Source organism: Trachurus japonicus, chromosome 6, assembly GCF_045865225.1.
Source record: "Trachurus japonicus isolate A0001 chromosome 6, Traja_1.0".
Lineage (NCBI taxonomy): Eukaryota > Metazoa > Chordata > Actinopteri > Carangiformes > Carangidae > Trachurus > Trachurus japonicus.
This window is the reverse complement of record NC_140912.1, coordinates 37078597-37104545: the sequence shown is the minus strand read 5'-3', so window position 1 is coordinate 37104545 and position 25949 is coordinate 37078597. Positions and strand designations below refer to the sequence as shown.

At 43.7% G+C, this 25949-nt stretch overlaps 1 protein-coding gene across 1 annotated transcript in view; it reads left to right on the top strand.

Moving 5' to 3' along the window:
* Positions 1-25949, top strand: part of LOC146986617 (integrin alpha-11-like) — a 69027-nt gene that overhangs the window by 38965 nt on the left and 4113 nt on the right. The window contains exons 11-27 of the mRNA XM_085780511.1: positions 864-934; positions 3996-4140; positions 5252-5400; positions 5487-5630; positions 7111-7311; positions 9249-9379; positions 11466-11632; positions 17722-17861; positions 18933-19043; positions 19813-19898; positions 20874-21081; positions 22094-22192; positions 23974-24050; positions 24147-24230; positions 24462-24582; positions 25259-25381; positions 25935-25949. The exon at positions 25935-25949 is cut by the window's right edge and continues 69 nt beyond it. Of these exons, the coding sequence (XP_085636637.1) occupies positions 864-934; positions 3996-4140; positions 5252-5400; positions 5487-5630; positions 7111-7311; positions 9249-9379; positions 11466-11632; positions 17722-17861; positions 18933-19043; positions 19813-19898; positions 20874-21081; positions 22094-22192; positions 23974-24050; positions 24147-24230; positions 24462-24582; positions 25259-25381; positions 25935-25949 (2072 nt within the window). The remainder of the gene's footprint in view (positions 1-863; positions 935-3995; positions 4141-5251; positions 5401-5486; positions 5631-7110; positions 7312-9248; positions 9380-11465; positions 11633-17721; positions 17862-18932; positions 19044-19812; positions 19899-20873; positions 21082-22093; positions 22193-23973; positions 24051-24146; positions 24231-24461; positions 24583-25258; positions 25382-25934) is intronic.

Below are 25949 nucleotides of genomic sequence, written 5' to 3'. Positions count from 1 at the left end.
TTTTAATATAAACTCACATCAGCAACATTTAAAACGTTTGGTTTAATGTTAAAACTTCAACATTGTCAAAAAACAAAAACAATCAAATAATGAACACTGATCTAAAACAGGTTATTTCCTCTTCGTCTGTCTTTTATTTTGAAGGGTTGATCCATGAGAAGTGTAGTTTTCCATCTCCTCTCTGGAGCTCCAGTAACAACAGGTCGGTGTCAGCCAATCAGGAGAGAGGAGGAGGCTCTGAGCCTCTCTTCTGATTGGCTGACTGTTTTCTAAAGTGATCCAATTAAAAAACAGAGCAGATTTTAGAATAAAACACTCAGGGAAACTAAATCCTGCAAGTTGTTGTTGGATGGATGGTGGGTCCAAGTGATGAGGGGGCGGGGCTTAGTTGTGACATCACAAAGTGACAGGAAGTCCTGACGGCTGGTTTTAAGGCTCAGTTTCTGAATACAGGCTGTGTGCATTTCTCTGATACTTTCACAGTATTAATATAGAACCTAGAGCTGCTTTATAATCACACTACACATGGACATCTACCTTTATACTGTATGGAGCTTTAACACAAACATCTACCTTTATACTGTATGGAGCTTTAACACAAACATCTACCTTTATACTGTATGGAGCTTTAACACAAACATCTACCTTTATACTGTATGGAGCTTTAACACAAACATCTACCTTTATACTGTATGGAGCTTTAACACAAACATCTACCTTTATACTGTATGGAGCTTTAACACAAACATCTACCTTTATACTGTATGGAGCTTTAACACAAACATCTACCTTTATACTGTATGGAGCTTTAACACAAACTCATTATTATTAATAATAATAACATCATTGTTGTTTCTCCACAGGAACCAGCAGTCAGGGTCGGGGCTTCGGTCTTCAGATGGCTCAGGCCGGTTTCTCCTCTCATCTGGTTAAAGTGAGTTTTTGCAGTAAAATCCTCCTTTTTAAAGGGATAGTTCAACATTTTGGCAAATTGGCCCATTGCCATAATCCCTATAGTCATAGCAGTAGGTTCGTTACGTTTAATTGTCGGTGCAAGCTACTTTTAGAACGGCGGAGCAGAGCTGTGAGCTGCTCAGAGCTACGCTACGGAGGCTCATTATGGGATTTCTTTGTTGGTTTCCCTCATCAAACTCATCAAATACACAATCCAACAACTCCACAACGCTCTGGTGGACAAGTTGTGAGCTGCACATTCACCACACTATGAGATAATAACACAACGTTACCACACAGAGTTGTTTTAGAGGGAAATACAGAGACTGTTGATGAAAAACTGTCCCTGAAGGCAACGCGCATCAGCGGTTTTGCATGAATTTCCCTCTAAAACAACTCTGTGTGGTAACGTTGTGTTATTATCTCATAGCGTGGTGAATGTGCAGCTCACAACTTGTCCACCAGAGCGTTGTGGAGTTGTTGGATTGTGTATTTGATGAGTTTGATGAGTTTGAAACCAAGAAATCCCATAATGAGCCTCCGTAGCGTAGCTCTGAACAGCTCACGGCTCTGCTCCGCCGTTCTAAAAACAGCTTGGACCCACAATTAAAGGTAACGAACCTACTGCTATGACTATAGGGATTATGGCAATGGGCCAATTTGACAAAATGTTGAACTTTCCCTTTAAAAACTGGACTCGTATGGTTTTTTGGGGTCTTTTATTTCCTGTGAGCGGCTTTAATCACAGCGACACCAGAACTTCACGCTGCTTCGTCAGATCCGTTCATCCTGGATGAGGAATGTCGTCCATGATGATGTTGATGATGATAATAATCTTCATCTTCACTGTTATTTGCAGAGATCAGGGAGTTTCAGTCCAGCAGCTCTGAGCTCTGTGTTTATGGATCCACACAGAAAAAAGATTAAATCCTCAAATGTCCAGTATCGTTCTGGTTCTGGTTCTGGTCCCGGAACAAGAAGCTTCTAGAAATATTTCTGTTGTTTCTCGTCCAGGGGAAAAGAAAAAAGAAAAAAAAGAAAAGAAAATCGTATTCCACTTGTTGAATTCCAGCGTTGAGAGTGAAAAGTCGGTGTCGTGGAAACTTTCTGTGTGTGTATGTGTGTGTGTGTTGTAACACAGAGCAGATGGTTTTACTGAGCACGGAGCTGCCAGAGGAACACACACACACACACACACACACACACACACACACTTGGATTCATTAACAATCATATGCAGATTTTTCCTCCGGTTAAAAAAACAAAACGACGTCTCACTCTGATGTGGAAAACAGAGACTTTTTGTCTGTCCTCCTCGCCTCCTCTTGCTGCTGCAGGATTGACCTTTGACCTTTGACCCTTTAACCTGTAGCCATGGTGACGGACGGTTCGTGAGTGCGTGTGCAGCTCGCCGCCGGTCGGCCGCCAACAGTTGTGTCACCGTCGTCCGCTCCACAGAGACGATGACTCACAGCTTTAATAACTTTCATATCTGGACTTTAACGAGTTTCATCTGAGTGTGTGTGTGTGAGTGTGTGTGTGTGTGTGTGTGTGTGTGTGTGACGGGTCCACGTGTCCGTCGGACTTGGACCCGGACCGGACCGGACCGGACCGGGCCAGGGGCATGATGGGAAACCTGAACTCATTGGACTGTAACTTTAATGAGCAGTGACGACATCTGGACTCAGAGTTTAAGACTTTGATTCTGTCTCCAAGTGGAACAACAACAACACACACACACACACACACACACACACACACACACACACACACAGGCAAAGTGCCGTCCCTTTTTTGCATATTTGTCACAATGACACGTTCAGTGTCCGACCAAAACATTAGTATTTTCCACCGTTAGTTCATGATTTAACGTTTAGAAATGTGAACAATGTGACACAGTCATGTAGCTGTCACATGTTACAGGTTATATACATATATACATCCTATGTTGATGTTATAAACAGTTTCCCAGATAAACTAGTTAACAAATTGGTTAATGAACTAGTTAATGAAAAAAACTGGTTAATGACTTAACAAACTTGTTAACAAACTGTTTAATGAACTGGTTAATTAACTAGTTAATGAACTTATTAACAAACTGGTTAATGAACAAACTGGTTAATGAACTAGTTAATAAACTAGTTAATGAACTTGTTAACAAACGGGCTAACAAACTGGTTAATGAACTGGTTAATTAACTAGTTAATGAACTTGTTAACAAACTGGTTAATAAACTGGTTAATGAACTTGTTAATAAACTAGTTAATGAACTGGTTAATAAACAAACTGGTTAATAAACTGGTTAATGAACAAACTGGTTAATAAACTGGTTAATGAACTTGTTAATAAACTAGTTAATGAACTGGTTAATGAACAAACTGGTTAATAAACTACCGGTAGTTAATGAACAAACTGGTTAATGAACAAACTGGTTAATGAACTAGTTAACAAACTAGTTAACAAACTGGTTAATTAACCGGTTAATGAACTGGTTAATGAACTGGTTAATGAACTAACTGGTTAATGAACCCGTTACCCGCCTCAGCTTCAGTCCTCTGACCCGTCCATCGTCTCGGTCCGTCCGTCCTCTGGGCTCATTAGGGTCTTTAGACTCTTTAGTCCCTCGGTGTCGTCAGGTGAAGGAGAACACGGCAGTAAAACTGTGGGAACTGAGCTGCATGATGGGAAAACCATCTCTGGTCGCCCCGGCAACCAACAGGACACGGGACCAAAACATCCCAGAAGTGTCGGCGTCTGTGACTGAAGGACAGACGACGTTTCACCTCTTTATGTTGAAGTATGAAAGTTATAAACACTGTGACCTCACCTCTGTGTCTCTGTGTGTGTGTGTGTGTGTGTGTGTGTGTGTCTCTCTGTGTTTGTGTGTGTGTGTGTGTCTGTGTGTGTATCTGTGTGTGTGTGTGTGTGTGTCTGTGTGTGTGTGTGTGTGTGTGTGTGTGTATCTGTGTGTGTGTGTGTGTGTGTGTGTGTGTGTCTGTGTGTGTGTGTGTTGTGTGTGTGTGTGTGTGTGTGCGCTACAGGACGGCATCCTGCTCGGGGCAGTCGGCGCCTACGACTGGAACGGCGCCGTGCTGAAGGAAACCAAACACGGGAAGGTGGTTCCTCCAAAGTCCTCGTACAAAGACGAGTTTCCAGAGGAGCTGAAGAACCACGGAGCGTATCTAGGTAACCAACCAGCCAATCAGGGATCAATTATCGATTAGTTATTGATTAGTTAAAGCTATGGTGTGTATCTTCTGTCGCCCCCTAAAGGATTTCTGCGTTATTACAACGACACGGCCGGCACCTATGGCCCGGTGTAACCCTCCCCTCCCCTGCGCCATGTTGGATTCTACTTGCCATATTTGGAGCGGTGCGGTCGTTAGCCAGCCGAGAGCCCGGCCACTGGCCTCGAAGCAGTGGTCTCCGGACCTGTCACTCAACGTTTCCGCGCCCTAATTGGCCAGAATTTTAACCTAATAACAGTAAAACGGTAGAGTTTTTTAAAAAATCCCCCCCCCCTCAGAGTGTGTGCGGGGGTAGAAACTATCGATTGAGACCAAAAAACGTTCTGACACCAGGCTTTTAACATGTTTACTGAGGATGTAAAGTGGGTGATTTTAACATGGGGGTCTATGGAGAATGCTGCTTTCTGACACCAGCCCCCAGAGGAAGAAGAGGGGATTGCAGCTTGTTGAACGCGGAAGTGAGCTTCACTTCTCAGACCCACAACTGCCCCCATTGATTCACACCTTGTAACTTACTGCTAACGATGTGGCTAACACCAGGCTGCTAACAGCTGTTGCTTCTAGCGATGTGGAGCGCTCTCCTCCCTCCTCCCTTCTCGTTGTCAGGTAAAACCGAGTAAAACGCGTCGTTTCGGTCGTTTCCTGTCCGCCAGCGCGGGAAAGTCGCTCCAAGACACCAAATACAAAAAGAACAAAAAATGAAAAATACCACGAGGTGTTAGAGGAGCTGAACGGCTTCATCAGCGTTGTATCATCTCCTCTTGTAGTGGCTTGGGTGAAACGGATATTTACAAACATGTAGAAGTTACTATATATAGCTATAGCCTTAAAGGGGAATCAGTGTGGGGAAATGTACGGTGGCCCTGAGGGGTCCCTCGCCTTATTTTGTCTCCAGAAACACTTCATCATCAGGTTTTCTGTGAATTGTTCATCCTCTCACGGATGTTTAGATTTTTCTCTACAAGTTTGACATTTGACCTGATGGTGGCGCCAACACTGTTGTACAGTTGTCATGACGACCAGTCTCTGTCTCCGTCCTTGTCTCCTAGGTTACTCGGTGGGCTCCCTCATCTCCTCCCGCGGCTCTCAGCTCTACGTGGCCGGAGCTCCGAGGTTCAACCACACGGGGAAAGTCATCGTGTTCACGCTGAAGAACAACGGCAACCTGACCATCCTGCAAGGGCTGCTGGGAGAGCAGGTAACACACACACACACACACACACAGGACGCAGGTGAAAGGGGGCGTGGCCTCCGGTCGTGTCTCAGACTGTGTGTGTCTCTCAGATCGGCTCGTACTTCGGCAGCGAGTTGTTGTCGATGGACGTGGACGGAGACGGACAGACGGACGTCCTCCTGGTGGCGGCGCCCATGTACTACAGCCAGGGCCGAGAGACGGGGAGGGTCTACATCTACTCTGTCACCCCACAGGTACACAACCAGTGTTAACCAAATCAAAAAAACAACACACACCATTACAGTAAATCACGCCTCACACTAGCTGTGTTCACATGGAGCCAAATATTACAAATATTACAATCGGTTTAGAGGCCAAAACCAAATTAAAATGCTCCATAAGAACAGCTCAATCAGAATAAACAGCCCAAACCAAATGAATTTTAAAGAGACCCAGATGAGTTTGCTTTTGGTTATCATAGAGTCTCATATTAATATGGATGAATCTACGTTACCACTTGTTAATGGGTCCATTTAGATAAATATATAGTTTTGTCTTTATAGTTATTTTGATATTATTATTTAGTGGTCAGCTCGCCCAGCATTTCCTAGTTTCGGTTTCATGGACGCTGCCCGGATCGCCATTTATGGTTGGAACTAGACGGTATCTGATCGTCTTCCAACCTCCGACTTTCATTCTTGATGAATGAAAACATTCTTGGCAAATGTTTTCGCTTTTGTCTGTCTTGTGCTCATGGGAAATGTAGTGTGAAAACACTTCGCTTTCCAAAACTCCTTGTTGTCACTTTATTTGAGTCTCAGAGAGATGGAATAAACCTTTTCTTAAAACGAAAGGATTTATAATTGTGTCACTTAAAGGGATAGTAGCATTTTTTAAAAGTGGGGTTGTATGATCTACAAATAGCCCCTAAGTACTTGCAGTAATTGCAGTAGAAGACTCTCTGCACTCCTCCCGTTAGCAACGCCAGCCCATAATAGCCCTGCCCAGAGATTTACAACATACAGTGTTGTGAACAGACCCAAAGAAACGGCCTATTTTCACGGCCTTCAAAGTGCAGGAAAAACACAGTTTTTATTTGAACCTAACCAACACACGTATCCCTCCGCCCAGGGTTAGTGCCCGCCGATCAGCAGTTGGTTAGGTCCAAATAAAAACTGTGTTTTTCCTGCACTTTGAAGGGCTGGAAAAAATTATATTATAGCGAACAATGGAACTGTGTATTTTTTTTCAGGTAAAACCTCTTTTAGGCCGTGAAAATAGGCCGTTTCTTTGGGTCTGTTCACAACACTGTATGTTGTAAATCTCTGGGCAGGGCTATTATGGGTTGGCGTTGCTAACGGGAGGAGTGCAGAGAGTCTTCTACTGCAATTAAAGTACTTAGGGGCTATTTGTAGATCATACAACCCCACTTTAAAAAAATGATACTATCCCTTTGAACGGTGAAACTGAATGTTGTCTGGTTCCGTTCTTTCTGCTCTGTTTTGATTTCTGAGTCCTCAACGGGCCTGAAAATTAAAATCCGACCAGATCCGCGGGTGTTGAAGCCTGGACTCACTAGCATTGATTCTCGGCCTGAACTCGGACAAAAAAAAGAGAGGAAAAATGATCCATGTCACATGTGAAAAGTTAAAACCTGAAAGACTCGTTTAGAATGAATTCAGTCAAACAGAGGAAACAGTCTCCATGGAAACCCACCCAGTCTCGTCCCTGCAGGCCTCTCTGGTCCAGCAGGGGGCCCTGCAGTCCGACCGCTCCCAGAACTCCCGTCTGGGCTCGGCTCTGAGCCAGATCCCCGACATGAACGGTGACGGCTTCAGAGAGCTGGTGGTGGGAGCGCCGCTGGAGGACGACCACCAGGGGGCGGTCTACGTCTTCTACGGACGGGAACGGAGCGTCGAGACGCAGCACAGACAGGTCAGGCTCGGTCTGGGAGGGTCAGAGGTAAAGGGACATTCCTCTGTAAGTTTAACCCCTGGTGTAACGCACCTTCAGACCCAGTCGAACCCCAGAGATCAACCACAAACTTCTCTAGTTGTAGCAACTTCAGCACAGCCAGATAGAAACACACTGCTGTCTATGGAGCCACCAGCCAACCTCCATCAAAAAGCTGCTCAGAGCCACAAATTTGACCTGATCCAGCAAAATGAGTCGCAGTGACTCAAATCTCAAAATTGAGATTTTGGTATCAATAGAAAGAGGAGAAAATAAGCTTTAAAATGACACCCTAGTCAAAGTCATACATGGGATAGTCTTTACTGTAAGATATGGTGATTTTAATTATACTGCTTTCGATTGAAAACCTGAGAAAATTGCGTTCAAACAATTTAGAACGTCTCTGGTTTAAAACGTTCCGTGAATCTGGCGTCTGTTCCGTACCACGTGATTACACGTAGCTTGTAGAGGCACCGCTCAATGACCCTCTGAAGGCAGAATGGAACTATTCAGATGATGTTTACAGCTCGTCTCTATCATAAACGGTTCAGAAGATATTTCATGTTCAAGCGTTAGGTAGCATGCTACTACATTCGGTTTAGCATCAATGCTACGCTTGGTTTAGCATCGCTGCTACCGCTCAGCTTAGCATCTGGTCCCGTACTACGTGATTACATGCGGCTACCCTTGTTGTCATGAATGCACCATTCAAGGACCCTCGGAAAGCGGAGAATCTCAGGATTCAGATGCAGTTTACAGCTCGTCCCTGTCAGGTTCAGAAGTTATTTAGCCTCATGTTGTGCTCCTCTCTAGAGGGTTGAAAGTTGTAAGTCAACTTTAATCGTCATTTACGTGCCTTTCCTCAATTATTATAAACTACATCAACAGTACAAACAGGGTCCCATCCCATAATACGAGGCATCAAACACCTGCTAACTTTGACTGGTTTCTATTGAAAAGAAACCAAAACACAACTCACCCACTCTCTTCCAGCTGCTTCCTACTGATGCAGAAGCCCTGACGAGTCGATCACCGAGTGCAGTAGAAAAGTAAAGAGTCCAGTGACGTTTAGTTCACTTTGCTTTTCTGACTGTGACAGTTTGATCAACTCAACTCTGTTCGTCTCCCTGGCAACACTCGTTAGTTACTAGGGACTTTACTGTAAGCAACGGCGGATTTTACGAAGGCTACAGCATCCGGAAATAAATCTCTCCTGATGCTGGTGCCGTAGCCGTCAAATCCGTAGTACCGGTAGTCATTAAGCAAGATGCTGCGGCTGAGCTAGCTGTCAGATCAAACAGCTGATCGCTCACCATGTAACAGAGGTGAGAGTCAAACACTCAGTCAGGTCAAAATCTCTCTCAAAAGGGCCAGAGAGGAGTCGCTCTATGCTTTAGATGGCAATTTAATTTCAGAATAAGGGTTTTTGCTATTCTATATGATGTGAACAAATCTAAGAATTTAGATTTACCATGTCAACTTTCCATACTTTACATTTTCAGAGTGTGTGTTGCTGAAACATGTAATGAATGTGTGTGTGTCACTAGCCTATCAATGGGAGAACACGTTTCATTTCAATAATACAATGAGAACCATTTAATCCACTCATCTGAACCACGCGTTGTAGTGACTACGTGAGATCGCTTGTTTCCCCGTAGTAGATCAGAAGGCTAAGATCTATTTTCGGGTGCCGTAGCCGTTGCTTTACAGTAAGTCCCTATTGTTAGAAACAGAGAGGGAAGACAGAGAGGAACACTGATGTTCACTGTTCTACTCGGCCTCATGGTGCGTTAGGCCGGGGGTTAAACTTACAGAGGAATATCCCTTTAATTAAAGAGTTAATTACAGCAGTAATTAGAGAGTTAATGACTCTCAGCAGTATAACTCCTCGTGTGTGTTGATGGTCTGTGTCTGTGCAGAGGATCTCTGCTGCAGGTTTCTCTGCAGGTCTGAGGTACTTTGGACGAAGTCTCCACGGGGTCTTGGACGTCAACGGAGACGGACTGGTCGACCTCGCCGTGGGAGCTCTGGGAGCTGCCGTCGTCATCTGGTAATCAATTACCTAGTTATTATTATTATTACAACGATAACAACGCTACTTTCCTCAGTAACAGTAATCAAAAAGGAATGAGTGAAGAGTGCTGCTGAGATCTAGAATCTGAACGCTGGATGTCACGGTTTTACCAACATTTTACACACTGGACCTTTAAAGGGATAGTAGTATTTTTTTTAAAGTGGGGTTGTATGATCTCCAAATAGCCCCCAAGTACTTTAATTGCAGTAGAAGACTCTCTGCACTCCTCCCGTTAGCAACGCCAGCCCATAATAGTCCTGCCCAGAGATTTACAACATACAGTGTTGTGAACAGACCCAAAGAAACGGCCTATTTTCGCGGCCTAAAAGAGGTTTTACCTGGAAAAAAATACACAGTTCCATTGTTACAGGATAATTATATTATAAAACAGTTTTTATTTGGACCTAACCAACTGCTGATCGGTGGGCGCTAACCCTGGGCGGAGGGATACGTGAGTTGGTTAGGTCCAAATAAAAACTGTGTTTTCCTGCACTTTGAAGGGCTGGAAAAAATTATATTATAGTGAACAATGGAACTGTGTATTTTTTTTCAGGTAAAACCTCTTTTAGGCCGTGAAAATAGGCCGTTTCTTTGGGTCTGTTCACAACACTGTATGTTGTAAATCTCTGGGCAGGGCTATTATGGGCTGGCGTTGCTAACGGGAGGAGTGCAGAGAGTCTCCTACTGCAATTAAAGTACTTAGGGGCAGTAGCAGCGGCAGGATTTTGATTGTGGGTGGGCCTTCAGAAAACTGGATGGGCCAGTTAAAATAAGAAAAAAAAAAAAAAAATCAGCGTCATCATCATCTCCGTTTCAGTGCTTTCCTGCGGCGCTGAGGACAGCACTCCCATAGGACTCTGTTGTAAAAAAAAAGAAAATAAAAAAAGATGACTGGCCGAATTCGGGGTTATTTCTCCCTGTTTATGGCTGCACAGCAGGGAACTCCTGAGCTAAATTGATGAAATAGGCTACCGACCAATTTTGAGTCATAAAGTGGCAATCATCTTTGCCATGTACAGTAACCATGTTACTTAACAAAATAAAATTTATTGTAGGTCCATTGTAAAACATTTAGCCTATTTATTTACGTAAATGTGGTGATTTCAGTCCGTAGCCCAGAGGCAGTCCTGTTCACTTTTCATTGAAACAAACTAATGCCACTGCCACAGTTGTTAGATTTCATCAGTGAGACCAACATTAATCTCCTAAAAAAAAATTAACCAGCCAGCGGTAAACCTCTGAAAGCGTGCGGATACGTTACTTGGCTTGTTTTCTCCCCCGGGATGAGGACGGAGCTGACAGCTGAGTAGAGCGGCTGCTGCTGCTGTGACAGTCGCTGCCCTGATCCGCCATAAACTGACCACAGACTCTGGATTAAACTGTGACTTTCTCGCATGAAAAAAATATTAAACTGTGACGTGTTAACAGCGCTGGTGACACCAAAGATGGTTTATAAACATTTATTGAATATCTTTGGTGACACTGGCTGTGTTTTGAACATCCGCCACACGTGGGGTAGAAGCCGCTGATTGGCTGAGAAGCTTTCACTCAAAGCTTTCCTCAGGATGCTTATTGGATGAACAGCTAAAATAGGTGGGCCCAGGCCCACCCGGGCCCAATAGTAGCGCCACGGCTGCTTAGGGGCTATTTGTGGATCATACAACCCCACTTTAAAAAAAATGATACTCAATCAATCAATTTGTTTATTTCGGGCATGTCAATTTAAATCATCATCATCACACTTCATCATCAAATAATACAATACATGGCCGAAAGGGAAAAGCGGGAGAAGCAAAAGCTTATCTAGTCCCGCCCCCATTACCCACAGAATAAGAATATTTGTCATACATACATTTACTAACCCTTTAACATACTAACAAGCTGAAATAACATGGTGAATATGGTTAACACCACAGCTCACAGCTCTTCTTCCTTCTCTCCTCCTTCTCCTCCTCCTCCTCCTCTCTCCTCCTCCTCCTCCTCTCTCCTCCTCCTCCTCCTCCTCTCTCCTCCTCCTCCTCTCTCCTCCTCCTCCTCTCTCCTCCTCCTCCTCCTCCTCCAGGTCGCGTGGCGTGGTGCGTATTCAGGCCAGACTGACCTTTGAGCCGGAGAAGGTCAACATCTTCAACAAGGACTGTTGGCGCGGAGGGAAGGAGGTGACCTGCATGTCGGTCACCGTCTGTCTCAGTCTGGACTCTAGGACCAGGACCAGGAGCAAGGCCCGGACAGGTGAGAGGAGGAGGAGGAGGAGGAGGAGGAGGAAGGAGGAGGAGGAGGAGAGAGGAGGAGGAGGAGGAGGAGGAGGGGGAGGAGGAGGGGGAGGAGGAGGAGGAGGAGAGAGGAGGAGGAGGAGGAGGAGGAGGGGGAGGAGGAGCAGGAGGAGGAGGAGGAGGAGAGAGGAGGAGGAGGAGAGAGGAGGGGGAGGAGGAGCAGCGGATCAGAACGATCACAGAACATCAGTGACAACCAGTGGTGTAGTGGGGATTTTTTTTACTGGGTGGACGCCATCGAAATACCACCCACTGCCACAGAGAGTTTAGTGTCACTGAACAAGACTGTAATGTTTAATTGTTATCTAGCCTAAAGCCACTGTCACAATCATTCACTCCATAGTGTTGAAAGTCCAAGACAAAGTGTTATAATCTCTAGACAAACTACTTTTAGACCAGACCTAGTAGGCTAGCTACCTAATCATAACACAGGATGCATGAAACTCACACAGAATTGAAACGAATCTGCATCCAGTGGAAATTGCTCGTTACTTTGCTACACCTCTGCCTGGCCGTGTGCATTTGTTTACAACAAAGCCGTCAAAAAATCAATAGACCGAATCGCCTTGTTGTTTACATTCTACTTCCGACGTAATTTGAATGAGATCAATAGTAACGAACGAGAGTTTAGCTATATATCATATTTTTCACGCCCTATCACCGTTTAGACAAATCTGAAATGATTGAAGAAACATTACTATTTCTGTGTGTGTGTTTTGTGTTGCTATGTGTTGTATTTATTCAGTTTGGGGGAATCACAGTGTCTAGAAAGCATCAGTGGCTCAGCTGACAGGGACAGCTAACGGTAGCTAAGATAACGGTAGCTAAGCTAACGGTAGCTAAGCTAACAGCAGGACGTCAGCTGTTAAAACCCTCCCGTTGTGGGACACGACATGAAACTACTCCAGTTAGCTCAGTCATGTTGGAACTCAGATATCCGCTGGAGAAAATATTTTTTCATGGAGCGTTTATTGAGTCACTGAGTTATTAAAGTTAAACAGGTAGCTAACCGTTAGGCCGGCTAATCTATGATAACCATGACTAACAAAAATGTGCACACATAAATAGTAATGTTTGTCCAATCATTGGTTTTATAAACTTTACAAACATCAGATTAGTCTAAACGGCGATATAGTGACATGAAAAAGTAGATAAATATAGTGAAACTCTCGTCCGTCACTATTGTTCTCATGCTGGTTTTCTACCAGGAAGTAGTTGTAAACAACAAGGAGATTCGTCCAATAGATGGAGCTGTGGATATAACAAAAGAATGCAGATTACGGAGTGTGTTTGTGTGGCGGTGCTGCAGAGAGGACAGCTGGGTGTTGTAGATTTAACTTCAAACTAAAAAATGACGAAGCGAGACGGTTTCTTCCATTCAAAAGTGCTTTAGTTGGTAATAGTAAAAAAGGAAAAGAGAAAAACATACAGCGTGTGCGAGTTTTCAGGGTTCAACATGGCTGACTACGCAACAACAACACTGACGTAATCACGTTACGGTACCTTCTTGCTCCTAGAGCATCATGGGAAATGAAGTCCATTTTAACGTTACTACAAATAAATGAAATGCAGTCTCCCTTTTAACCACATATTCAACAACATATGAACTGTATTTATCAATATTAATGTTAACTTGTATTTTTAACTCATTAACTTATTTATTCTTCTGAAATAATGTCTTTCCAACAAAGAAATTCTCAACACTGGGACACCGGGCGGCGACCAGGTAGCCTAACTACACTGATGTTGCAAGGTTTTCATACGCCAAGTGGAAGACAGAGAGCCTCGTTCTCACTCATAACAAGTTACAAGTCATGTAGTTAACAATCACAATTAGTCCAGAGCTTTTTAATTAAGGTGAAAATGTAGCAGAGCCACGGGAAAATCCAGTTTAGTTTCTCTCAAAAAAAAAAAAAAAAAGACTGGGGGGGACGCCGCACCCTCATGTCCAACGACCACTACACCACTGGAGACAACAAGTGGGTCAAACGATGACGACACCTGATCAGTGTGTGTGTATGTATGTGAGTGTGAGTGTGTGTGAGTGTCCAGTGGTTTGGTGAAGCTTCAGTGTGAGGTCATGATCATGATCGGCGGCTCCACCTAGAAACACAGTTTGGTGTTTTTCTCTTTGTTATAAATTTGATTCTTCTGATGCAACACAACAAACATCTGAAGCTCAGCGGCGTCTTCCTGTCTGAGGCCACGTCCACGTCAACACTAAAGAGATTCACTTTTACTTGACATGAGACTTTTGGAAACTCTGTTGAAGCCATTTTATTTTGAAATCCCCCTAGGTTGCATTTTATTTTGTTTTGTTCTATTTTGAAAACCCCTTTAGGTTGTGTTTTATTTGCGTGTGTCTCTGACCTTGTTAGGGCCACGGGGCAAACTCACAGAGGCACTATTGTTATACGTTTTTTCGTATTATTTTTCATCTTCCGTAGCAAATTTCCACTTGTAATCATATATCAAAATATGCGGTTTGATCAGGATCAGTGTGCTATTGCGTTTTTCTACAGAATACAATTTTTTAAGAAGTAAGTTGCCAAAAACTGTGAAACATTTCTCATACAGTGTTCAGATGCGTGGCGTCGTCACCCGCCGTCTTCTCTTCCATTGTAATTATTATTGTTAGTATTACTTGTGCTCTGTGATATGTCTGTCTGTTTTTTTAATGTGAGGACTGCGGATGGAAACTAGCTCTGAGCTAAATTCGGCACACTTATGGGATGCCACGGCGTTAACTGTTCATGAATGTGCACTGTCCTCAAACAAATAAACAATAAATGAAAATGAAATAGAGAATGAATGGGAGGAGGTCAAAAAACAAACAAATTATTGGAGTTTTTCAAGTGTCTACTGCTCCGGCATACTTTCACCTAGAGACTCCATTTAAACTTTAAAATGTAGACACAGGTCTTGTCTATTGGTGTATGAATCGACGTTTCGATAGGTCATATAGTTTTCGATCAATCCCTGTACAATGACCATGATCATTTGTGGAGAAGTGTTGAGATTATAATGGGTGTGTATTGCACGGAATGTTCGTGTCAGAGTGGGTGACATCATCAGCTAGAGTGGGAGAAGTTGTCTGAAATTTACTGAAACTTTTCTCTTTCCACGCTCCTCACGGCCACAATTTACACTCTACACACATGATTTTTTCCACAGTTGTAGACAAACTTGTCCTCTCTCTAACAATGTGCTCATCAAAGCAGAGAGACTTACAGAATTTAAACTGTGAGCCTCTCAGTGCGACCACGTCTGTCTGTGCTCCTCATTAACTCTGATACAAAGATTTTCTGAGAGAAGCAGAAGGGACCTCTGTTTATAATTCACAAGTGTTTCCAAAATATTTACTGTAGAAACACCACAATCACATCAAAGTGTTCAGGAACTCCTTACGACGACCACGGTCTGCTGCTTCTTCTGATAGGAGTTACCGTTTTGTCAGAATAAGCCCAAACGTGAGACCAGCGCAGAGGCAGAAAACCACCAATCTGATTGGTTCCAGGCTCAGCTGTTGTCTACAGTTACAACATCGTTCAGTGGCTTTGTGTGTGTGTGGTCATGTCCTTGTTGGAGTGAACTTTTAAAGGGATATTTCAACATTTTTGGCAAATTGGCCCATTGCCATAATCCCTATAGTCATAGCAGTAGGTTTGTTACCTTTAATTGTCGGTGCAAGCTATTTTTAGAACGGCGGAGCAGAGCCGCAAGCTGCTCAGAGCTATGCTACGGAGGCTCATGGGATTTCTTGGTTTCCCTCATCAAACTCATCAAATACACAATCCAACAACTCCACAACACTCTGGTGGACAAGTTGTGACCTGCACATTCACCACACTATGAGATAATAACACAACGTTACCACACAGAGTTGTTTTAGAGGGAAATACAGAGACTGTTGATGAAAAACTGTCCCTGAAGGCAACGTGCATCAGCGGTTTTGCATGAATTTCCCTCTAAAACAACTCTGTGTGGTAACGTTGTGTTATTATCTCATAGCGTGGTGAATGTGCAGCTCACAACTTGTCCACCAGAGCGTTGTGGAGTTGTTGGATTGTGTATTTGATGAGTTTGATGAGGGAAACCAACAAATAAATCCCATAATGAGCCTCCGTAGCGTAGCTCTGAGCAGCTCACGGCTCTGCTCCACCGTTCTAAAAACAGCTTGCACCGACAATTAAAGGTAACAAACCTACTGCTAAGACTATAGGGATTATGGCAATGGGCCAATTTGACAAAAAATGTTAAACTATCCCTTTAGTGTGTGTGTGTGTGTGTTTGAGTCCGTCAGACTGTAACATCTGTCCACTGCTCCTCCAGCTGTGTGGACATGCAGCACCAGAACCATCCAGATGTTTGGTTTGGTTTGGTGGGTGTTGTGTTGTGTTTGACCTATGTGTGTGTGTGTGTTTATGTGTGTTTGTGTGTGTGTGTGTGTGTGTGTGTGTGTGTGTGTGTGTGTGTGTGTGTGTGTGTGTGTGTCGTGGTCGTGGTCGTGGTCATAGTGTGTGTGTGTGAGGGTGTGATGATGATGTTGTCGTGTCTCAGTTAATCAGCTGCAGCTGTCGGTCGGGCCGGCTGCATGGAAACCTCTCTAACATGCTACCAGCAGCCAACACACATCTGGACTGGATTACACACACACACACACACACACACACACACACACACTGCTTCAGGAGTGTGAACCTGTGTGTGTGTGTGTGTGTGTGTGTGTGTGTGTCTGTGCAGACGTGGCGTCGTGAGTCTGAACTGGACTGAAGCAGCTCAGAGCTCGTAAATCAAAACCCAGAGTCAGTTGTTGAACAGAGGAGATCCAAGTCTGTGGTTAGAGGAGGAGGAGAAGAGGAGGAGGAGGAGGAGGAGAGGAGGAGGAGGAGAGGAGGAGAGGAAGAGGAGGAGGAGAGGAGGAGAGGAGGAGAAGCGGAGGAGGAGAGGAGGAGGAGGAAGAGAGGAGAGAAGGAGGAGAGGAGGAGAGAGAGGAGGAGGAGAAGAGGAGGAGGAGGAAGATGAGAGGAGAGGAGGAGAGGAGGAGGAGAGGAGGAGGAGAGGATGAGGAGGAGGAAGAGGTGGTGGAGGAGGAGGAGGATAGGAGGAGAAGGAGGAGGGGAGGAGGGGGAGGAGAGGAAGAGGAGAAGAGGATAATAACACGTTAATAAACAAAGTCCCATCTCCAGTTGTTAATGCATGCAGATGGACATACTGATCAGAATAAGACCAACATTTACATATTATATATATATATATATATATATATATATATAGGTTAGATAGGTTAGATATAAGCCATAATCATTACATGAAAAGAAAATCATTCTGTGTGTCTTTATGGATCTATATAATGTGTTAGTTTCACAGTCTCATCTGCTCCAAAAGTTTCTCTATGTGCAAGATTCAAATCAGAAGTAAAACAATGAAAAAAGAAAAACACAGGACAAGTGTGTATATAGTGGCCCTTTGTCACTATCGACGCACGCTGCGGTTTAAAGGGCTTTACGCGTGCCAGTATGTAAGTGTAGGTGTATGCAGGTGTAGCCAAAGTGCATAACACAGCATCTGTCCAGTCAAAGCTTCTCTTTTTGTTGCAGATTTATTCATACAGCCGACTCAAATACTCACTAAACACAACAACATATTCTCTCTGCGGCATGGCACCGTCAAAACCGTACGAGTTCCTCAGCGTGCGCACCTGCACTGATTACCCACCTATATTTATCTATAAGTTCTGAACAGAGATCGCCACCTACTGGCACAACATGTGTACAACATCCCAAAACAAAGAAAATGACCAATTTGGCTCCTACAGTGCATATTGAGGCTGGCCCTGAAGCTGAGTCTGTACCAGGATGTAAAGATGTAGAGTGTAAGGAGAGTGGCTCCCTCTGGTGGTGAGGAGAGGAACTGCAGCAGACGGATGCATCCCTTTGCTTATGTGCGATTCTGCTTCACTAGATGTGATCTCTGCCCTCTAAGCTTCCCTTTCTTCTCTCTCTTTTTCTTTCCCCCTTTTTTTGTCTTTCTTCTTGCCCCCCCCAGCGGCGTGGTTCAGTCTGCTGCTGGACGAGAGGCGTTTCCCTCCTCGAGCCGTGCTGGACGAGTCGGACCGCCAGCAGCCGAGGAGCGTCTCGCTGCAGGTCGGAGCTCAGAGCTGCCAGCAGCTGGGCTTCTCTGTGCAGGTCAGGATACACACACACACACATATACACACTCACACACACACACACACATACATACACACAGTACATACACACACACGCACACACACACCCTTGTAAATCTATCTTTGTGAGGACATGTCATTGACATAATGTATTCCCTAGCCCCTTACCCTAACCTTAACCATCCAAAACAAATGCCTAAACTTAACCATTACTCTAAACCTATTTTAAATCTAATTGACCTATGGCTAAGCCACGCCCCCAAACACGATGAGCCAATCACAGTGCGCATAGCTAGCCCATACACTCGGACATTCTCTGCTTCCACGTCCATTGAAATGCATTGCAGTTAGTCAGTTTTCATTTGTTTTTATATGTTTTTTCTTGACATTTTAAAATGGTCAAACGGCTCTGGATAAAGTTATGCAGTAGACCACAACACCAACTAAACCTGGATAAACTTAACAAGGATGTCTACATCTGTTCTACGTTAAGTCAACAACGTATTTGAGGCAACATATTGTCAGAGATGTTTAGATGTTAGCCAGTATCACAACTAAGCATAAAGCCCGCTAGCTTAATGCTAACGTATAATGTAAAACTCCATAGACAGGCTAACAGAAGTTAGCCCGTCGCTATCGGCGTTTCGCGGCAACCGACAGCCATAGCAGTAAAGCTAAGTGAAGTTTTGGTGACTTCAACATGATATTTAATCTTTATGTCTCCAAAAATCATCAATTGCCTCCTGTGAAATGTCTCCTACTGTGACAGCTGTTGCCATAGCAACTGTCACCGAATGTTGACTGTTTGTCCGAGTGAGTGGAGGGGGCGGGGCTTAGCCAGAGGTCAATTATAACCTAACGTCTTAACCCTCAAACAGCCCTTTGAAAAAGTGAGGACCGGCCAAAATGTCCTCAGTCTGTTGGTTAAAAACTCCGCCCGGTCCTCACAATGTAGCATGTACAAGAACACACACACACACACACACACACACACACACACACACACACACACACACACACACACACACACACACACACACACACACACACACACAACAGCGACTGACCTTCATGTCTCTCTGAACAGGAGACGACGGACTACGGTCGTCCCATCACGGTCGTCCTGGAGACGGGGATGGCGACCCCAGACGAGGGGCCGGTGCTGGACCCTGATTGGCCGAACGTCTTGAGGGCCGAGGTGAGAGAGAGGGACCAGGTGATGATGTCATAGCCAGGTGGTGATGATGTCACATGTGTCTTAAGAAGAATACACTGCAAAAACTCAAAATCTTACCAAGAATATTTGTCTCATTTCTAGTCAAAATGTCATTTCTAGTCAGAACAAATCTCATTCTACTTAAAATAAGACTCATCGCATTAAAAGCAGCTTGTTTTAAGACACTTTTTTTTTTTACTTTTTTCAAGCAGATTTTCACTTGAAATAAGTAGAAAAATCAGATAGAGGAGCAAGTTTTTCTTTCTTATTACAAACAAAAAAAACTTGCTTTCACTAGCAGCCTTTTTTTCAAGTGAAAATTGGTTTGAAACAAGTGAAAATGATCTAAAAACAAGTTGATTTTTAGGTAATGAGTCTTATTTTAAGTGGAAAGAGATTAGTTTTGACTAGAAATGAGACAAATATTCTTCTAATAGAAGCTTTAATGATGTTGGGGATGCTACTCACTGCAAAAACTCAAAAGTTATACTTAAAATAAGACTCATCACATTAAAAAGTAGCTTGTTTTAAGACACTTTTTTACTTCTTTCAAGCAGATTTTCACTTGAAATAATCTGATAGTGGAGCAAGTTTTTCTTTCTTATTACAAGCACAAAAAAAAACTTGCTTTCACTGACAGATTTTTCTACTTATTTCAAGTGAAAATTAGTTTGAAACAAGTGAAAATGATCTAAAAACAAGTTATTCTCTCCATTTCAATTGTGACAGAAAGCTCTTGTGTCTCCTGCAGCTTCCCTTCTGGAACGGCTGTGAGCAGGAAGACGCCTGCGTCCCCGACCTCGTCCTCCACAGCCGCTTCGACCTCATGGACGTCCAGTGAGTTCACGCCTTCATCACACACTCGTCTCTTTCTTTCTTTCTTTCTATCCTGTTTCTCGGTCATTTTACTTCTTTTTCTTTCTTTCTTTCTTTCTTTCTTTCTTTCTTTCTTTCTACCCACCCCCTTTCTCTGTCTTTTTACTTCCTTCCTTCTTTCTTTCTTTTTTTCTTCCCCCTTTCTCTGTCTTTTTCTTTCTTTCTTTCTTTCTTTCTTTCTTTCTTTCTTTCTTTCTTTCTTTCTTTCTTTCTGTCTTTTTACTTCTTTCTTTCTTTCTCTCTCTGTCTTTTACTTCTTTCTTTCTTTCTTTCTTTCTTCTATCCTGTTTCTCACTTTTTTCTTTTTTTCTACCCCCTTTCTCTGTCTTTTTACTTCTTTCTTTCTTTCTTTCTTTTTACCCCTTTCTCTGTCTTCTTTCTTTCTACCCCCTTTCTCTGTCCCTTTACTTCTTTCTTTATTTCTTTCTACCCTCTTTCTCTGTCTTTTTCTTTCTTTTTTCTAACCCCTTTCTCTGTCTTTTTACTTCCTTTCTTTCTTTCTTTCTTTCTTTCTTTCTACCCCCTTTCTCTTTCTTTCTTTCTTTCTTTCTACCCCCTTTCTCTTTCTTTCTTTCTTTCTTTCTTTCTTTCTACCCCCTTTCTCTTTCTTTCTTTCTTTCTTTCTTTCTTTCTTTCTTTCTTTCTACCCTCTTTCTTTCTTTCTTTCTTTCTACCCCCTTTCTCTGTCTTTTTACTTCTTTCTTTCTTTCCCTCTCTATCTATCTACCTCTTTCTATCTTCTAACTTCTCCTCTGTCTGTGTGTGTTGTCTTCCCTGTGCTGCAGTCAGTTCTGCGGCTCTAGGGACCGGGCCGTGTGGTCAGTGTGTTGATGTTGTGTTGTGTGTCTGTGCTGCAGTCAGTTCTGTGGCTCTAGGGACCGGGCCGTGTGGTCAGTGTGTTTGTGTTGATGTTGTGTTTGTGTGTCTGTGCTGCAGTCAGTTCTGCGGCTCTAGGGACCGGGCCGTGTGGTCAGTGTGCGGCCACCAGAGGGCGCCGCTGCTCCGAGGCGTTCTGGTGGTGGAGAGCGGCCGGCGGCGGCTGGTGATGACCTCACGGCTGGAGAACCACGGGGAGAACGCCTACGGAGCCGCCATCAACATCTCCACCTCCTCCAACCTGCTCTTCTCCAGCCTCATCGTCAAGGTAACCACGCTGCTCCTCCTCCTCCTTTCTCCTGGTGGAGGAATATGGGTTTTGCAAAAGCGCCCAAGAACTGACATCTCTGCATTGTTGGTGAAAGAGCAACTGTGGTGTTTTCAATAATTTAAGGACATTTATAGATCACCCACGTTAATAGCATCATTGTGGCTCCTTTACAGATAAACATTAATACATAGGCCAGTAAAAAAAAACAAAAGTTATCTACATTAATGTTTCAATCTACATTTTGTAATAAACAAATTATTAGTATAATTTGATTTATAAAACGGAAAGGTGAAATCCGGCAATCTGATTGGTTGTTAGCCGTGGTATAATGAGCATATACCACGGCTACTATTCTAAAGCCTTATCACAGCGTAGGCTATCACTCCGCCTCAGGCACGTATGACTGGTATGAATGGAAGTTGTTGTCATCTTTTGCAATACCCATATCCTGCCACTCGGGGCGCAAAACCCTTACCACGGGAGTCAATGGAAGTGTCGTTACTCTCTTATTCCATAGATATATATACTGACTAGATGCCGCGTTCCCAGGCAGCTCTATTGAGTGGAATATGTCAACGAGGCGGCCATCTTGGTCCGGGGGAAGCCCTGTATAGTCAACAGAGGCAGACGTCTATCAACCATTAAAATCACCATAACTCACTGAATATTCAACCCATTTTCAAGCAGTTTGGTTTATTATAAATGTCAGACATATATTTATGATACAACAACAACAACAAAAAAAATGATAATTTTTTATAATTTCTTTTTTAATGTATTAAACATACACTTACATACTCAGACACACACCCACATGCATAAATTCTGACCGGGTCTGACTGCTGGTCAGATGTTTATATGTCTATGATCAGAAACCCCGGACCAAGATGGCGGCCGTGTTGACGTACGCTGAGAAGCAGAACGCGGCGTCTAGTCAGTATATACATCTATGCTCTTATTCAAGTGCTCTAACTGAATGACTCATGTAGCTCCGCCCCCTCCCCCTCAGGACCAATCAGACGTCCAGATCGACTGCTCCTCTGAGGACAGACTGTCCAATCACAGGTTCTGTAACATCAGCGCCCCCTTCATGAAGGCTTCGTCCCAGGTGAGAGACCAGTACAGACCAGTAGAGTCCAGTAGAGACCAGTAGAGACCATTAGAGACCAGTAGAGTCCAGTAGAGACCAGTAGAGACCAGTAGAGTCCACTAGAGTCCATTAGAGTCCACTAGAGTCCAGTACGGACCAGTGGAGACTATTAGAGACCAGTGGAGACCATTAGAGTCCAGTACGGACCAGTAGAGACCAGTAGAGACCTGTACAGACCAGTAGAGACCAGTAGAGACCATTAGAGACCAGTAGAGTCTATTGGAGACCAGTAGAGACCAGGAGAGACCATTAGAGACCAGGAGAGACCATTAGAGACCGGTAGAGTCTATTGGAGACCATTGGAGATTATTAGAGACCAGTAGAGACCATTAGAGCCTATTGGAGACCATTAGAGACCAGTAGAGACCATTAGAGCCTATTGGAGACCATTAGAGACCAGTAGAGACCATTAGAGCCTATTGGAGACCATTAGAGAGTATTAGAGACCATTAGAGACCAATAGAGACCATTAGAGACCAGTAGAGCCTATTGGAGACCATTAGAGACCAGTAGAGAGTATTAGAGACCAATAGAGACCAGTAGAGACCATTAGAGACTATTAGAGACGATTAGAGACCAGTAGAGACCAATAGAGACCATTAGAGACTATTAGAGACCAATAGAGACAGAGACCAGTAGAGACCATTAGAGACTATTAGAGACCAATAGAGACAGAGACCAGTAGAGACCATTAGAGCCTATTGGAGACCAGTAGAGACCAGTAGAGGCCAGTAGAGACCGGTAGAGACCAGTAGAGACCAGTAGAGACCGGTAGAGACCGGTAGAGACCAGTAGAGACCAGTACAGACCATTCGAGACTATTGGAGACTATTACAGACCAATAGAGACTATTACAGACCAGTAGAGACTATTAGAGACCAGTAGAGACTATTAGAGACCAGTAGAGACCATTAGAGACCAGTAGAGACCAGAACAGACTAGTAGAGACCATTGGAGACCAGTAAAGACCATTAGAGACTATTGGAGACCATTAGAAACTATTAGAGACCATTAGAGACCAGTAGAGCCCATTAGAGACTATTAGAGACCAGTACAGACCAGTAGAGACCATTAGAGACCAGTAGAGAGTATTAGAGACCAATAGAGACCAGTAGAGACCATTAGAGACTATTAGAGACGATTAGAGACCAGTAGAGACCAATAGAGACCATTAGAGACTATTAGAGACCAATAGAGAAAGAGACCAGTAGAGACCATTAGAGACTATTAGAGACCAATAGAGACAGAGACCAGTAGAGACCATTAGAGCCTATTGGAGACCAGTAGAGACCAGGAGAGACCAGTAGAGACCAGTAGAGCCTATTGGAGACCAGTAGAGGCCAGTAGAGACCGGTAGAGACCAGTAGAGACCAGTAGAGACCGGTAGAGACCGGTAGAGACCAGTAGAGACCAGTACAGACCATTCGAGACTATTGGAGACTATTACAGACCAATAGAGACTATTACAGACCAGTAGAGACTATTAGAGACCAGTAGAGACTATTAGAGACCAGTAGAGACCATTAGAGACCAGTAGAGACCAGAACAGACTAGTAGAGACCATTGGAGACCAGTAAAGACCATTAGAGACTATTGGAGACCATTAGAAACTATTAGAGACCATTAGAGACCAGTAGAGCCCATTAGAGACTATTAGAGACCAGTACAGACCAGTAGAGACAGACAGGTCTTTGATTGGCCCCTGTGATGATGTCACAGCTGTGGCTCCGCCCCCTCAGGTTTCCTTCCAGGTGGAGTTTGAGTTCAGTCGCTCCGTCGTCATGGACCACGTACGAGTCGTCATGGAAGCCGTCAGGTGAGGGCGATGATGTCACAGGTCACTTCCTGTCTGTCGGTGAGGCTGTAAACCTGAGTGTGTGTGTGTGTGTGTGTGTGTGTGTGTGTGTAACAGCGAGGGAGCAGATGGATTCCCAGACGACAACCTGAGTGACATCATCCTCCCTCTGAGATACCAGACAGACCTGCTGTTCACCAGGTGAGGTGTGATGTCACAGTGTGATGTCACAGGGGGCGGGACTAGATCAGCTTTAGCTTCTCCCGCTTTCCCTTTCGGCCATGTGTATTGTATTATTTGAACTAAGATGAAGTGTGATGATGATGATTTAAATTGACATGCCCGAAATAAACATATTGATTGATTGACAGAGTGATGTCACAATGTTTCTACATCTGGAGTCTCCTTCACAACATCTGTATCTGTCCACAGAGACACCAACACTCCTCGCTTCAACATCCGAGGAGGCTCCGCCCCCTTTTCCTCCTCCTCTTCCTCCTCCTCTAGAGACCAGACAGACGGCAGCTCACACACCTTCAACCTCACCTACACCGTGAGTCCACACACACACACACACACACACACACACATTACAGACTAGAGGTCAACCGATCCACTGGTGAATTTAATGTTAATTCAATCAGAGCTGTGTGTTTGTAGTGTTTCTTTCTGTGTGTGAGATCTGTGAAACAACTTGCTGAGGTACCTCAGTGTATTGCTCTCGCTTAAAAAAAAAAAAAAAAGAATGTTTCTTTTTAACGTAATTTTTTCTGTTTTTCCGAGTAATTTTTTACGTAACAAGATTTTAAAATCCCACAAGAAGCTCCAAGTAACATTAAACCTCTGCGGCCAGGCCAGACTCCCCTTGACCTGGTAAATGCTCCACTTTGAAAACTACATTTACTACAGTAAGAGGGTGTAAGGACTGATTTCAAAATAAAGGTCACCTTCCAAAACAGATTCAGTTGCATAGTTTGCATGATGATGTAGATTTTCAAAGGAAAAACCCACTAACTTTTCTTATTGTCACCGTGTTCCCTGTAAATTCAGATCGATGTTGAGAAGAGACGACCTGTTGTTACCGAACTGAACTCCACCTCACAGTCACTCAGTGTTCCAGAATAAAATGTACATTTGTTTTAATATTAAAAGGAAACTGTCTGTTAATACAAAACAATATGTCTGTTCTGGTTCTGTCCCCTGCCCTGTCCTCTGGACCTGGACCACAGATCCAGAACCTGGGTCTGTTCCCGGTGACGGGGCTGCAGTTCAGAGCGGAGATCTGGGCCGTGACGCGAGGAGGAAACCAGCTGGTCCACATCACCGAGTCCAGCATCGAACCGGCACCGCAGGTCCGTCAGACCACCGATCAATACCCGATCAATCAGCTGTTCATCTGTAATCAAACATCTATTGATCACAGCAGCAGGATGATTGACACACTGCAAAAACTCAATGTCTTACCAAGAATATTTGTCTTATTTCTAGTCAAAACAAATCTCATTCTACCTAAAATATGTATATTTATACTTATAGGCCTACATACAGTTATACATAAAAAAAGCAGCTTGTTTTTAGACACGTTTTACTTCTGTCAAGTCTATTTTCACTTGAAATAAGTAGAAAAATCTGATAGTGGAGCAAGTTTTTCTTCCTTATTACAAGTACAAAAAACTTGCTTTCACTGGCAGATTTTTCTACTTATTTCAAGTGAAAATTAGTTTGAAACAAGTGAAAATGATCTAAAAACAAGTTCATTTTTAGATGATGAGTCTTATTTAAAGTGGAAAGAGATTAGTTTTGACTAGAAATGAGACATTTTGACAAGAAATAAGACAAATATTCTTGGAAAGATGTTGAATTTTTGCAGTGCAGGTACTGATGACATCACTTCCTCCCCAGCAGGGCGCAGCGTCTCAC